Source organism: Podarcis cretensis (genome assembly GCF_951804945.1).
Source record: "Podarcis cretensis genome assembly, chromosome: 7".
Classification (NCBI taxonomy): Eukaryota; Metazoa; Chordata; class Lepidosauria; order Squamata; family Lacertidae; genus Podarcis; species Podarcis cretensis.
Genome location: NC_137176.1, coordinates 69,922,454 through 69,938,500, shown reverse-complemented (window position 1 = coordinate 69,938,500; position 16,047 = coordinate 69,922,454). Strand labels below are relative to the sequence as shown.

The 16,047-nt window shown below is 39.6% G+C and overlaps 1 protein-coding gene across 6 annotated transcripts in view; it reads right to left on the bottom strand.

The window, feature by feature from the left end:
* The window catches only part of VPS13B (vacuolar protein sorting 13 homolog B), a 398,969-nt gene that overhangs the window by 205,329 nt on the left and 177,593 nt on the right, over nucleotides 1–16,047 (bottom strand). For 4 of the 6 annotated variants that reach the window (XM_079984696.1, XM_079984699.1, XM_079984695.1 and 1 more), the window contains exons 20-21: nucleotides 10,559–10,668; nucleotides 68–212 (exon numbers count right to left, since the gene is read on the bottom strand). In XM_079984696.1, the coding sequence (XP_079840822.1) occupies nucleotides 68–212; nucleotides 10,559–10,668 (255 nt within the window). The remainder of the gene's footprint in view (nucleotides 1–67; nucleotides 213–10,558; nucleotides 10,669–16,047) is intronic. The other 2 variants (XM_079984700.1, XM_079984698.1) reach the window with 1 other exon arrangement.

The window sequence follows — 16,047 nt, the reverse complement described above, 5'->3', positions numbered from 1 at the left end:
TGTACACATGTCAAGGGGGGAATAACTTCCTGGAGAATGGGTTGATTTAACTGAAAACAAAACATACCTGTTACAGTTTTTGTTTTGACAGGGCTGCTGGCATATTCAGAGGCCTGATTTGATTGCTGTTTAGCCAAAGGCGTACTTCCAACTGATACCTCATCCTCCTTTTTCCTAGTCACTGGTGTCCCCAGAGAAACAGATCCAGACTGCTAGAAAAAGAAGAAAAGTACAGTGACTTACTCAGAAACTATGAGCAGTTCATAGGAAAAGATACTTCATATCATAGGAAGGGCACTAAAAGCAGTACTTTTATCACCATAAGTTCCTAGGGAAAAGCTTTGACTTAATAACTAAAGCATATAGAATGCCAAAGCAAATTGTGAAAATGGAATGATGAAAAGCTTTAATAGTCACATTATTGTATACAACTCCACTCTGTTTGTTCTTCCTAACAATTACGGAAAACAAGCTTTAACCAAGTTTCCACTAAAAGAACCCTAACATTACACATCATTGTAATGTTAGTCACTGTCAACAGTTTTGGTGGCCCTGCAGTTGTTTTGGATGCCAGTCTAAGAATTGCCCCAAAGCAATTCCTTCAGGATTATTATCCTCATATTGTAGAGCAGAGTTACAGCTATGGGAGTCAGAAACCTGGTTTGCACATCATGCTAAGACAAACTATGGCTTAGTGCAAATGTGTAAGCCTACAGGCTCCCAGATAAACAGTGTTTATCCATGTGTTTATCTAATGCACTTGTACAGCCATTCAAGATGGCAGCTATCTGAGCAAGTCCCACAGTTTAACTTTCCCATCCTTTCTTTTATCTGTCCTGAATCTTCCAGCATTCATATTCATTGGATGTTCTAACATTATGAGAGAGGAAGAAAAACTTTACTAATAATCCCTAGCACAAAATTTTCCTTTTTCACAGCTGCCAAACACACGATCAACATCTTCCTCAAGATACTTGCTATGATCCCAAGCTCTCATTCACTGCCGCTTCAAACCTCACTAGCATAAATGTGAAATTAAGATTATTATTTTTTGACCCAACACACATCACTTTACATTTGTTTACATTGAACTGCATTTGCCATTTTACCACTCATTCTCTTAGTTTGGAGAAGTCCTTTTAGAGCTTTTCACAATCTCTTTTTGTTTTAATGACCCTGAACAATTTAGTACCATCAGCAAACCTGGCCACCTCATGCTTACCCCTAACTCTAGATCATTTGTGAAGAAGTTAAAAAGCAGAGTTCCCAATACCGATCCATGGCGAACTCAACGCTGTACATCCCTCTGTTTGGAAAGATGTCAGTTTATTCCTACTGTCTGCTTCCCACTGCTTAACCATTTCCTGATCCATAACAGGAGCTCTCCTCTTGGGCAGTTATGTATGCAGCCAGTTCTTCATACTAAGACTAGAGGATTGCAGTGACACCTGAAGTCTAGGTCCTAATTCTATGATTGGATGCCAATATACAGAAGACAGGATTGCTACATGTCATTTTAATTCTGAGTTACAATTCTAAAAAAAAACCCATACAACTGTCCTCTTTAAAAAAAAAGGTACGAAACAAGGCATTTCCCTCCTCTTTTCTCAACTACTGACCATACTGTTGCCAAGATGCTACTATGTCAAATATAAAATAACGGTGAAATCCTGGCAAAACAAAAGCCGGAGACAGTACAACTAGTTTGATGCAAAAATACGACTTGAAAATATAGTCAGTTTGGTATAACAGTAGAGAAGGGTAAATATTGTACACTATGCTATTTGAAATGAGGGAGAAATAAAAATGATCACAGCCAGAGAAAGATGGAAAAAATTATGGCCATGTACTGGGTGCTGATCTGGACAATGAAACAGCTGTTTCATCTTTGCTCACTGCACTCAGGCTTGAAGCTGAAGCTGATGACACCCAATACAATTTTGCCAGCTTTTTGGCACTGCTGGCTGTAACTATAAAGTAAATGAAAGATCAATCTTAAACTGGGTGGAAAATGATCAAGATGTTGGGTTTTAGCCACAAACCAGCAAGGAAATTGCAGTTGGAAAAAATAGCAAATGACAACTGCACCGCAGCTGGAGAACATGAGAAGGATTCTTATGCAAGTGATACAACATTGATTTGTTATCTCTATCACTTCTGCACAGCCACCTTAACGTTAGAAGAAGAAAACACTCACCAGTTAACAGAAAACTAAGCAACTGGAATGTATTTATGAGAATTAAAGATTTCAATTATTCAAATACAACTATGCTAATTATGTCAACTATCTCTAGAAAACTGCTTAATATTGAGAAAATACATTCAGTTAGAATTGTTCCGCATTATGAGGAGGTAATATGGCAATTTGCATGTGGATCTTAAAAAGATCCACACCAAAGTTCCTGCTAATTTTGAAAATGATGTATCTGACAAGAATTGATAAACATATGAAGATACTCAGCTGTATTGATATACATTTAAGTGATACCAGAAATGTCTTACAAAATTAACAACATCTCAATTCACTGATATGATCAATAGGGTTTCATTTTAAATTTTAAGTTACTGTTTAAATCTTGTCACCTCTTTGGTTAGTTGCATCACATAAAAGTGCCAGACAAACACCCAAGGTAGATCCTGATCTACTTCACTGGATCAAGTGAACTACATCAGGATCCATTTTTCACATCAACATGGCAGGCCAATCTGATTTCAAAACTTTTTTTTTTGTTTCTTAGAATCCTCTAGCAGCACCAAGTATGAGGCTGCTAGTGTCCTTTGAACAAAATACACACTATACCAACAGTTGCCTAGCAGTTGCTTCAGCGACAATTCCCTGTTTTTCAAAACTGAGAAATAGATAAGTCTTTTTAGTCTACCTGCTTTTATATGTCTCTTTTCTGTAAAAGAAGAAAATTAGTAATTTTGCCACAATAATGTGAAAAGAGCAAGCGATCAGGTGGAATAAATGACACTTACTTAAGGGCTGGCACATCCCATTTTGCTGCAAAGTACTGTTCCTACAGGGACGCGGGTGACACTGTGGGTTAAACCACAGAGCCTAGGACTTGCCGATCAGAAGATTGGCGGTTCGAAGCCCCGCAACGGGATGAGCTCCCGTTGCCTGGTCCCTGCTCCTGCCAGCCTAGCAGTTTGAAAGCACATCAAGTGCAAGTAGATAAATAGGTACCGCTCCATCGGGAAGGTAAACGGCGTTTCCGTGCGCTGCTCTAGTTCGCCAGAAGCGGCTTAGTCATGCTGGCCACATGACCCGGAAGCTGTATGCCAGCTCCCTCGGCCAATAAAGCGAAATGAGCACCGCAACCCCAGAGTCGGCCACAACTGGACCTAATGGTCAGGGGTCTCTTTACCTTTACCTTACTGTTCCTACTCTGCCGCCTAGCCACCTCTGCCCCCTCCTCTGCCAACAGCACAAACCACAGAGAAGCGCCACCAGTGAGATCTTACATGATCTCTCGCGTTCTGTGAGATCTTGCAATATTTTGGCAAGTTCTCTCCAGAAATCAGTGCTGGTGCCAGTGCCACTTCTCCACCCGTGGTGGAGGCAGCAGGCTAGGGGTGGGATCCATATGGGCATTGCCTGAGGCAGCTGATTCACCCTACTTCATGGGTGGGCTGTCCCTGACTTAGTTCCATGCAGATACTTTAGGATACTTTAGTTCCATGCAAATACTTTAGTTCCATGCAGATACTTTATGTGCAAAGGCACATAAAAACAAAATCTAAATCCACATTAAAACACAAACATATTAGACTGCTATTCTGGGAAACCAATAACACAATGTGAAAAGGAGAGGAAGCATGCAATGGTTTTTGCATGCGTTCGTTTTCTTCAGCAGCTCTCCTCACCACACCACACCACACCACAAACTGTTTTTAAAAGTCTCCCAAGTTTGGAAAGTAGGTTCTGTGAGTTCAACAACAGGAGCTGTGAAGCAAAAGGAAAGGAAAAGCCAGAGGACACAGGAAGATCTGGCATGTGCACTTTGGACTGACTCAGTCACAACATTCTGCTTCAATAAGCCACATGAGCTTTCTGAAAGAATGCATCATTTAAAAGAAGTGCTCAGTTATTTTTAAGGCTCTGAAAACATCTGTGCCATGGCACCGTGTATGAAGTATTAAAAATTTCAAATTCTCATCTCTGGAATGCTAAGGATGTATGACCCACATGAAAAAAAAAACTAATTTCATGGCTCAGAAAGGGTTGTGATGACGGATTTATGCTATTTTGTTCTCCAGAAAGAGAATTGAATTAGGCTCCTGAACAATGCAGTGTGTTTTATTAGTGCGTTATTTCTTTTTTGTATTTTGTATTATTCTTTCATTTTATAATGTATATAAAACAGAGGTAACAATTACAGCAGGCAAAAATTAACAGATGAAAAACAAAGCCATAAAATATGAATGTAGAATGATTAGTCGCAAATGAGTTAAAATAACAAAGACTAGTGCACTATTTCTGAAATCCAAAATGAAGTGAATAAAAACAAAAGCAATGAAAGAAGTGAGATTTCAGCTTACTTATTCAACATCATTATTGAAAACACTTTTCTACTGGAGGCTACTACAACTGAGCAAAATATAATGAATAGCTCCACATTTCAAAAACAGTTCTACTTACATAGAATAATACACTGTTACCTTTATTACATTACCACTTTGGAACTGACATGATGGCAATAAAAGAGAGTCACACAACAATAAAAATAGAACCTTATACTTTTCAATATAAAGTCACAGCCATTTCCTGGTATACAAAGAAATGGATGCGTGCCAACTATCAAGCTGCAGTTACTGATGCTACATTTTCTTCAAAGGCAATTTACGTTTTTTTTTTTTACATTAAAAATCTAGACTCAGCCACCATAATGGACATGATCTGAAGACACATGATACAGCAACTTTGTTAATGCTAAGCAGGACTGGTTTGGTCAATGCCTGAATGGGAGACCAAAAAGAAATCCTATTTATACCACTCTGAGTTCTATAGAAGGAAGATGGAATATAAATGGGAGGGAGAGGGGAGAGAGAGAATATAACTGGGTGACTCACCTAATTAATAGCAAAGTAAACAGCAATAAAGAAGCGGCAAAATATCCAATAGCATATTTATTATAAGAACAGCTTTTCACGTTTTCGGTTTTGATTCTGCACATATCCTTTATACAACATCCAGCGGAGCACAAATTAGCATTTATTTCAGAATGAAATTGCATATTTTTACATATTTATTTGGTGCCTCAAGTTGGAGCCAAGGGGCCAAGTCCACCATTATTACCAATTCCCAGGGTTGGGGGAACAGTTGTGTAGCATTGGAATTGTCTTAAGGGGAAGTAGGTCAAATGTCTGACACATTTTTGGCACAGATCCCTCTTCTATAGAACTCACATCCTGGGTCTCACTCACATGTATGGTTTACAATATGTCTGAACCAATGTAACCATTGTTGGCTCTCAGACAAGAAACTGAAACTATTACCTAGTATGGTTTGTTAAGTGGAGTACCTAACATCTGAAGTGGGCCATAGTCCTTCAACACTGTTGTCCAGATTAAGTACACGCAGAGTGGTTGAGTGTTTGTGTGCCAATTGCACACACAGAAAAGTGGGACCTGAATGACCTTTTTTTGTGACATGAAGCCTCCTCCTCCTCTCTGGATGACCCTAAGACAAAGCTTAATAAAGAACAGCAAGAGTCATCTGTTGTTGAGAACCGCGGAATCACCAATAGTATGGAGATGATTTATAACTGGTCCTCATACAAACAAATAAACAAATAAACCTTCCATGTCTATAAACTATTAACTCTCACTGTTCTCATTTCTTTGTGCAAACAAAAGTGTTATGGTAGTTGGAAGTATCTACAGGACGTTTCACTACACTGTATGCTGCATGAAGAGGAATCACACAAACAAAGGGATGTGAGTGGAGAACTCTGGTCTGCCCCAAGGTAATGAGGTGTGTCTGACTCTGTTTCTAACAGCAATGCATCAGGCACAGACATTTGCAAAGGAAAGCCTTTCTCTAACAGACATTTACACCTAACGCTGCACAGCCCTGCAGCCTCATTCCACTCACAATTCCCCTTCACGCAATGCACACGTGTCTTAATTTTGTGTCTAAATTGATCTCCACTAGAAAACTGTATTTCAAGGAAGGCTGACAAATATAGAACACTACAGTTATTTTTAATGCAGATATTGTCTTGATGTAGACCAGATGGTTAGAGGAGAACACATGTGGACATATGCTTTCCCCCCTCTCTTGAACTGTCGCAAGATTGTATAAAATGCACAATAATTACATGGCTTTTACCTAACCTTTTAATGCATCACTGTGGAAAATATCTAAAGCCACAGAGCAAGCATTACAGGGTATATTTTCAAAGCTGGGGAAGAGGCTTTCTATTTGTTGAAGTCAATGGGATTAATGCGGCCAAACCCACATGTGTTTTTTTTGGAAAACATTAACTAAAATGTAGCAAATAGTAGACTGACCCTCAAAACTGAGCATTATCAAGGGTACTCAATTTGACATTTCCCCTGAGTGAATGCTAACTATTTTAAGTCCTAAATTAAAGTATCCAGCCGTAGATCAATAAACTATTTATTTACGCTAAAAAAGACATATGCTGAGAGAGCTGGTGTGGTGGCTAGAGTGTCACCGCAGGACTAGGAGGACCAAATTTCAAATCTCAACACAGCTGTGAAGGCTATTTGGTGAACTTGGGCCTGCTACCATCTCTGGCCTTATTTGCCTCAAACAGTTGTTTTGTGGGGGGAAATGCATAGGGGAGAGACATGTGCCACCTTGTGCCATGTGTATGTATGTATGTATGTATGTATGTTAGTTGGTTAGTTAGTTAAGTGTCTGGTATACAGATTGTATATTACACATAGCAGATCAGAGACCAGTCTAAGGATGTTTAAAGGGAATTAATGAAGTCTGGGCCTTGCTGGTACTTTGGATAAAAGACAAATTTGCCATTCTGAGCTCCTTGAAGGCTGGCATGAATAAAAATAGTATTTTCCTACCTCATGGTAGGAACATGGTATAAAATTAACGCAATACTATTGATGGTCTCCTTCATTTTTTTTTTAAAAAAAGCTTCTTTATACCTCAGCAATGGCATTTAAAGTGATTATTATTTTTTTTCAACACAAATATCTGTCATGAATTGGCAGGATGATGGGAAGGAGGAAGAGGATCCCACGAGGGGTGCAGCCGGGACTACGACATACTGGAGCAAGCTAGGGATGGGGAAGGAAGTACTCACAGGGTGATGGAAGATGGTGAGGAAATGGAGGTCAATTCACAGAAACCAGAGTAGCAGGGCCCATCACCAGAGGGGCTCCTGTCCCCATGAACACCGCAGACCCTGAGGCATAGGGAACAGCAGGAGGGGTGCTTTAGTTGGCTAAGGCAGGCAAAGGCCCAGGGCCCAGCTCTCTAGCTGGCCAGGTGAGGCTCGCTAGCTGTGGGAGGAGGTGTGTGATTCCTCAACTGGAGGAGGTACAGAACAGGTGAGGGCCACATGCCTCATCAAGCCCAGATGCTGCAATCAGCATGTAAAGGTACAAAAGTAACCAAGTGGATTTATAAAGGAGTATATTAGAAAAATTGATGTTATTAATTATATAACAAAAGCAATATCAAAAACATTCAGTGGAGGCAGGTCCACTAGGGTACAGCCCTCCCAAGGAAAATGTCAAGCAATTAAAAATATATATCCCCCACAAAATGTCAACGTCACACACTCTTTCTTGTCCCAGACACATTTTATACTTCTGTTTGGACGTGGAGAAGCTCTGCAAGCATTTCTGTCAATCTACAGTTCTCTAGCCGATCAGGTCTCTGTAAAAGTACAGAGAGGGCACACAGGTCCCTTCCCTGTGTCTCTAAACATGAAACCATGTGACTGGATGGTCTGAAAGTCAGCCACACTATATTCTATCTGTTGTTATGAGGCTAACTAGCAGTCTCAGTATTAGCCCAGGGCAATGCCCAGACTTCAAAGCACATTCATTTTAGCTAGCATGGCGAAGGGTGTGGTTGCTAGTTTAGAGCAGCTAGCTTTTCGTTAGTATTTGTTAGGAAGAAAACAATGGTGAGGTGTGTGAATATCTTTCAATATTATCAATATTATCAACTTTATACTTTGCAAATATTTTGTGATAGAGGGAGAAGGATATGGAGAAGAAATGGTGGGTGGCTTCTGTGTGTGTTGTAATTTTTAACACGTGTGTAACTGGAACTACAGGTTTTGTTCATGTGTGTTTGGGTTTGAGACAAGTTCTGAGGTTCTGCATTCCTGTGTTTTAGGTTTAAAAATGCTACATGGGAGTTGTTTAGATACTGTGAGAACAGGATGCTGGACTAGATGGGCTTTTTCCCTGATCCTGCAGGATATTAATACTGTGGTGCTTATACGATGTATGCAAAGGATACCTGTTGTGGAATCATCTTATTACATAGCAGCAAAGGTTCCTCACTGGTGATGCTGGTGAATTCTGTGCATGTTCGTGGCATTTATTCCTGAAACTTATACTTACTAATGCTATCTCCTCTGGGAGAGGAAGATTTGGTTTGAGAAGAGGAAGAATCAGTGGTGCTAATTGTTAAACCACTTAGACAGCATGACCTCCTAGCAGCCCCACTAAGTCTAGTGGGCACTGGCCACCCCATTAAATAAGTATATTAGACTTTGAAGGCATATTTCACACTGGGTCATCTCCTGTTTTTGCATCCCACAAGCACAACAACCATTCCGCTACTGGGAAAATTGCTCTCAGCACAGTGCAACAGCCCAATCTATCGAGTGTTTTGTGCTTGTGACAGATGCTGCACAGCCACTAGGGCAGCAGTTATTATTGTTACATTCTGTGACAGTTAAGTTTGTGCAACGACATCAGCTCCTAAACTTTTCCCACTACCTTTATATTCCCCTTGAATCTTCCCCTTTGTTAATGCATATACTGTTTAAAGATCGGGTGCGTCCCCAGGTGTTGTGGCATCAGCAGCACAGCTTAGACTCTGGACAGCCTGGGTGATAATCATAACTGGATGATATACTGGATGATTATGAACTTGGTTTTCCATAAATCAACACTTTTAGCTGAGCTTAAGTTATCTGTTTTTCCTTTTAAAAAAAGAAAGAAATACTGTATTTTACTAGTGATCAGTAAAGAAAGTCAGAAGGTATTATGCAGATTTATGCAGGCATTCATAAACTTTTTCATGGACCTTTACTATTTTTTTTAAAAAGCTGAATGTCCACATTGTTCACTATTCAAAATGGGGAGAAATGTTCAGATACATGCGAAAGCCAAATGCAGATATGGGAAAACATCCTCTTTTGCCCCTAAAGCACTAACCACATAGTTGCAACAGGAACTACATAGATCCTTATTCAAATATGTAACAGCCGTTACGATTTGGCTTGTGTTTTCATTTGCAGTGGGAAAAGCACAAATATGACATATGTTGCTATATTCTGAAAGCATAAGGCTCCTAACTAAAGTTATGTTTAAAGAAGAATGTCCATGAACAATACAATACCAAGTTCAACTTTTAGCTAGCCATTAAAGAAGCAGCTTAACATATTAACATCTTGATTTAAAACTCTTATTAATCCTGTTTGCAAATATATCATTCAGATGTTGCTGAAGTGTAACTCTCATCTTCCCTGGCTATTGGCCATTCTCTCTAGGGCTGATAGGAATTGGGAGTCCAACAACATATGGACAGCCACAGGTTAGCCTCTCCTGCTGCAAAGTATGCTACCTATACAGTATATTATTACACACGGGTCAGAAAACTTAGTGTGAATATCAATGTATCACTAAGCAGGGTAAGGACTTCACCCCCTGCACCCCCTAAACCTGTAATGGGAGTTCCCCCAACTCCCTAGAGAAGATTTAGGAGGCATGAAGGGAAAGTAGGATGGGGAGTCCTATTATGTGTGTGGACCTCATTCCTTACTTCCCAGGGATCAGAAAACATAACTTCACACAGTCAGAAAAATGTTCTTTGTGGCTGCCATTCAATGGTGGCATGCTTACCCCCTAGAAAACAGCCAACAATATATCTGGCTATCTTCTAAAAATAATGTAACCTTTTCTTTTAATCTGGGCATAAATCATTAAAATGAAGTCAGTTTTCACACAAATTACCTGTTTAAAGATACATTTTTTACATTAGAGAGGATAAAATCTGTTGATTTTATTAGTTACATTTTCAATGATGCTGTCCTCAAATAGATAGAAAGATAGATAGATAGATAGATAGATGATAGATAGATAGACAGATGATAGATGGATAGCACACACTTATACAGTGAACATAAAATAAGGCAACAACTAACAAAACAGAAGACTCCTATTTTTAACAATAAGCACAGCTGTGCTTCTACTACTGAAGAACAGCAAGATACTTCTAAGAGATGCAGGATGATGGCATTCGTTTTCTCTCCCACTAATGTAGACAAGACATTCTACTTAAGTACACACAAAGAGAAGGCATTTCAGTATTTCTTACCTGCTGCATCGGTCTGCTGCTTCGCTTCTGAGGCTGGTATGTGAGCCAAGTATATAAAATCGGATCGATATTGACTGTTAATCCCTGCATGCTGGCCAAAAGCACGGCTCCTACATAACAAAAGAAATAACAAAGATGTACAGATTACACACATGGGGGAAAATGTTTTAAAAAATCCCTCTCATCTCGGACACACCGTGGGTAGCAATATCCCAAACACCTATACTCATTTTCTACAGAACCCCATATATAATTCTGGGGCAGTTTCCAATACAAAAAAACAGTATAAAAGTCAACAATAGAAGGAAGGTTGAGGAGTGGCAGCTGCAATGCTGGGTACTCTATCATTACATAGTACATTTTGGAGGGACCCATTCCATGGTTTTAAGTTCAAAAATTGCAATTATTTTCCATTAAGTAGCCACAAGCAGAATACACTTTGAAAACTGAATTATTGAGTTAGAGCATCAGGTGGTTTTACATGCACACCAGTCACAGTATTTTTCCGTCTATAAGACTATGTTTTTTTCTTTAAAAATCATGCTAAAAACTGGAGGTCATCTTATACATGGGTAGTGCATAGGGTAGACATTTGATTGGTTGCTGCCGTGGCTGTCAGTAGCTATTGTGCGTGTGTTTGTTGCTGCGTCAATGGGTGGTGTTGATTGGCTGATGCTCTGGCAGTTGGGTGGGTGATAGGCAGCTTCTGCCAGTGATGGGACGCAGATTTTGTGATGCATGCGGGTGAGCAATTCCCCACGCCCAAGCTCAACAACTCTGTGCCATTACCCCCAATTTTCTTAAATTTATTTTACAACAGCACTGGCTTTCTCTCTCTCTCTCTCTCTCTCTCTCTCTCTCTCTGTGTGTGTGTGTGTGTGTGTTAGTGAGAGCAACACTTAGTGAGAGCCCTTATATATTGCCATGGGAATACTACATCAAAAGATTAAAACATAAAAGACTTCTAGGTCATGGTTACATAGTATCTAATTCAATTAAAATACCAAAAACTGAAGAGTTGATCTTGTTCTCCTAAAAGTTAGTAAAAGAAGAAGAAAAAATTCTATCAGCTCTACTGGTATCAGGGTCTCATCATAAATTTGCAGAAGATTTTTAGAGACAGGTGTTAGACAAATGCCTTTTCTTTTTTAGAAATAATTATAGTAACTCAAATTTATTGAAATGCATTCCAAAATGTCTTAAGCATATTTAATTATTAATAAATCTTACATGGATTTCAATAGGATTTTTTCGCAATAAACCAATGTATGATTGTAGTATGAGTGCAATGGCCCTTAATTTACTGCAGTTTCCAAACAAGTAGCAAGTCAGCCTTTGTTGTCGATTTTTTGGCCACTCTTGTATCTGGCAAATAACAGAATATACAGGGCTAAAACCACTTGCCTCTGTGCAATGTATATTAACATAGAAGTAGCCATACATATGCCAGCTCAGAAACCTTCCACATTTTTTTTATTAAAGAGATATTGGAAACATTATTGCAATCACAAAATCCATAATGTGTTGAATAAGGCAGTATATAAATATACATGTATTTCATGTATACGGAAGTCCTGGGTTTTTTTCATATGAAGTGTCATATTCTTTCATGCTCACATGATCCAGGAGAGGAGGCTTCTAAGTAAAACACTAACCATCATAAAACAATTATCATACCGCTGTCCTTTGCAAGTAGACAGCTATTAAGAGAAATTAATTAGAGTTTAAATGACTCCCAAGCATTTAACCTTCTTAAAGCTAAAATAGTAATTTTTTTCTAATCTAATACTCAGTATAAATATTCAGTATGAAACTACATGGCATTTGTTTTCTACACAGCATAGCAAACTTTGCCATTCTAATAACGTGAAAGTTTTCTGTAGCTAAGAATATGATTCCGGCAAGCATGTATTTTAGTAATGGGAGGTGACAGCAAGAGACTCCAGTAAACTAACAAGAAGCATTCTAAACATTCATAGCCTATTAGTATTACACAAACTGATATGGCCAATTAAACATATTCAGCTTCCCCTGGCACAGGCAAACTCAGCCCTCCAGATGTTTTGGGACTACAACTCCCATCATCCCTTGACCATTGGTCCTGTTAGCTAGGGATGATGGGAGTTGTAGTCCTGAAACATCTGGAGGGTCCTGTTTGCCTGTGCCCGTAATATCCAATGGAAAAACTAAGGTGGCTCTCTATGTAACGCAGAAGGGGTGTGGGTGGGTGCATGTTTGAGTGTGATTTTAATGCGCATGAGCCTAGAAATAGCACAACTTATCCCATATGAATGTGAGCAAACAACTTTCATTTTGTTTACAAGACAATCTGGTACATAACAGATCTATAAATCACTAAAAGGAAATATCCAACTGTCTCTAATTTTAGTGTAGCAGACAACATTTGGTGTTTTGATGCTACTGCATACTGCCAAAACACTGACATTCCAAGCATACTTTTCCAATTGGATACTCCAGAGTACTATGATAATTTTCAGTTATAGCTGAAGCTGAAGCAGAGGCTAAAGAGTCTCTTATACAGCATGAAAATTCAAACACACACACACAAGTTTTATCAGGTAAGAATCAAAATTCCATGAGGTTTTGCCATAGACTTCAATGGAATGTGCCTGCATTTCATTCTGAAACCAGGAAACGCACCCCCAATCCCAGAAATCAACAATTCTCCTATTAAGCATCTATGCATAATATAAGAAGCTAAATTATTTTCTGCAATAATAAAGTTTTCTGTGAAAAAATAATCTGATATCCCTGCTGTTCTCTAAAGACTACTTTCAAGGATGCCCTTGCGCTGTATGTACTGTACTGGCATACCCAGTATGTCAAGTTGGAGCAATAAGGCCTTTTCACTGGTTGTACTCAGGCTTTGGAACTCCCCTACCAAGGCGCTCATCTTGTCCCCTCTTTAATGTCCTTCAGATGGATTGTAGAAACCTTCCTTTTTGGGCTTTGGGCCATGAGCAATAACAGCTTTCTCACTGAACTGCTTTTAACTTACTGTAACAAGTTTGGTTAATTTGCTTTGAATGGCTGCACTTCCTATCTTTTTCGTTAAGTGTGCGGCTTTTTAGTTTTTCGTTATTTTAATTATTGCTAGCTGCCTTGCACTCTATTAAGAAAAGACAAGAGTATAAATGCTTTAAATCAAGGGTGGTTAAAACCTTTTCAGCCCAATGACCACCTTCTCTCATGGGCTGCCTTGCACAAGCTGGCCAGACACAGTGATAGGTGGAACTTTTTTGTATGTAGGTTTTGTAAAGCCATGCTTTCAGTCCTCTGGAAAGAAAAGCAAGAGGCAGAGTAATGTAGATTATGTTTGCTCTAACTTACAGAAAATGTCATGTTCCAGTTACTATGCACCTTGACTGGCTAGGGGACATTGTCTGCTGCTTCACTTCAGACATCAAAATGTCTTTGACAAGTCCAAATGGTTTTAGACATATCACCCATGAAAGTGATCTAGAGAGTGGTGCTAGTTCAGTGAAATTCTCCTGGCTGAAATGGGTTATCTAAACCCATTTCAGCCTGGCTTCAGTCTTGGTTGCAGAGCCGCTACTAGAGAGTAACACTGGGGGACTTCTGCAGGCCCCATGGTGGCTATGCTGTAGGGTCCTCACAAGGTTCTATTTGTCTCCCATGCTTTTAAACATTTACAGTGGTACCTCAGGTTACATACGCTTCAGGTTACAGACTCCACTAACCCAGAAATAGTGCTTCAGGTTAAGAACTTTGCTTCAGGATGAGAACAGAAATCGAGTGGTGCTTCAGGTTAAGAACAGTTTCAGATTAAGAACGGACCTCTGGAACGAATTAAGTACTTAACCTGAGGTACCACTGTATACAAAACTATTGGAAGGTTTGGAGTGCAGTTTCACCAATATATGGATGACACACAACTCACTCCTTACAATCTGCCTGCTCTCAATGGGGTTACACTGAAGGAGAGTTATGCAGCTTGGGGATACTTCTGGATCCTTTGCTGTCACTTGAGCTCAGGTGGCCTCAGTGATGCCAAGTGCTTTCCACCAGCTTCAGCTGGTGACCCAGCTGTGCCCCTATCTGGACAGGGACAGCCTAACTAGTGTTGTCTATGCTCTGGTAACTTCTGTGTTAAATTACTGCAATGTGTTATACGTACGGCTGCCTCTGAAGACGTTTCGGAAACTTCAGCTGGTGCAGAATTCGGCAGCTAGGTTGTTCATTGGGGCAAGAAAGTTTGAGCCTATTACACCAATCATGGCCCAACTGCACTCCCTGCCAATTAGTTGCTGGGTCCAATTCAAGGTGCTAGCTTTGACCTATAAAGCCCTAAATGGCTCAGGGCCACCATACCCTTAAGGACCAACTCTCTCCATATAAACCTACTCACACTTGGACCCTCATAATCTGAGGGCCTTCTTCATGTGCCTCCTCCATGAGAGGTCTGGATGGTGGCAACACAAGTATTTATTTGCTACTTGTTATTTATGTGTTATATTTACATACCGCCACACATCAAAAGATCTCAGGGCAGTTCACAAGATCTCAGTAGCTCCCTGTTTGTGGAATGCTCTCCCCAGGGAGGTTTGACTGGCACCTTCATTGTACACCTTTAGGCACCAGACCTAAAGCTGGCCATGATCAAACAGAGACATCAATGTGATATACACATTAATCTAGATGCATGTATGCACCTATCAATGTGAATACCTCCTATGCTGGATGATTATGGACAAATTTCTAAACAGTGGCACAAACAGAATTCCACTGTCATTAAACATTATAAATGTAGAAGGTGGCACACACATTAAAATTTCCAAGTGGGCTTTAAGAAGATTATAGTTCTGGTGCATTAACAGACACAGCTAGAGATGGAGCAAACTCTTTTCTGTCAAGACTGAACATATAGGCTACTTTAAATTTGTCAATGCCATATTCCTGTAACTATTTGCCGATTCTGAAATGCAGCTGTGCTTTTTGTCTTCGAAAATGCAGCTATGAAGTTGAAAAGAACAGCCAATTCCACAGCACATGAAACAAACTGGAGTTGAGCAGGCAGTGTGTATAACTCTGACTTTGTACTTGTAAACATCCTTTCCACACTGAGCCCTCTGGGACAGTCAAAGAATTCAGTGAATGAACTACTTGAAATAAATAAAGAACAGTTGACTTGGCATGCAGTACTTCTAACTGATTAAAAATAAGTATGACTGTTCTTTAGCTTTCCACTTTAAAAATGCTGTGGTAGTAGCAGTAAATTTTAATGTTATTAAAACCTTATAATCCCTGCACGCACACATAGCTTGTTAAAAATCTTTAAACCCCACCTATTTCAAGCCTGGAAATTTTATAACAATCTAGTGAATCCCAGAAAATAATGGGAGGTGCAAACTGCGTGTGCCTCATTCAGAAATGTCTGGCAATTGTCAGCAATTCTATTCTATGGATGCAGCTACAAAAGTTTTTAAAGATAAGGATGGGTAGACTTT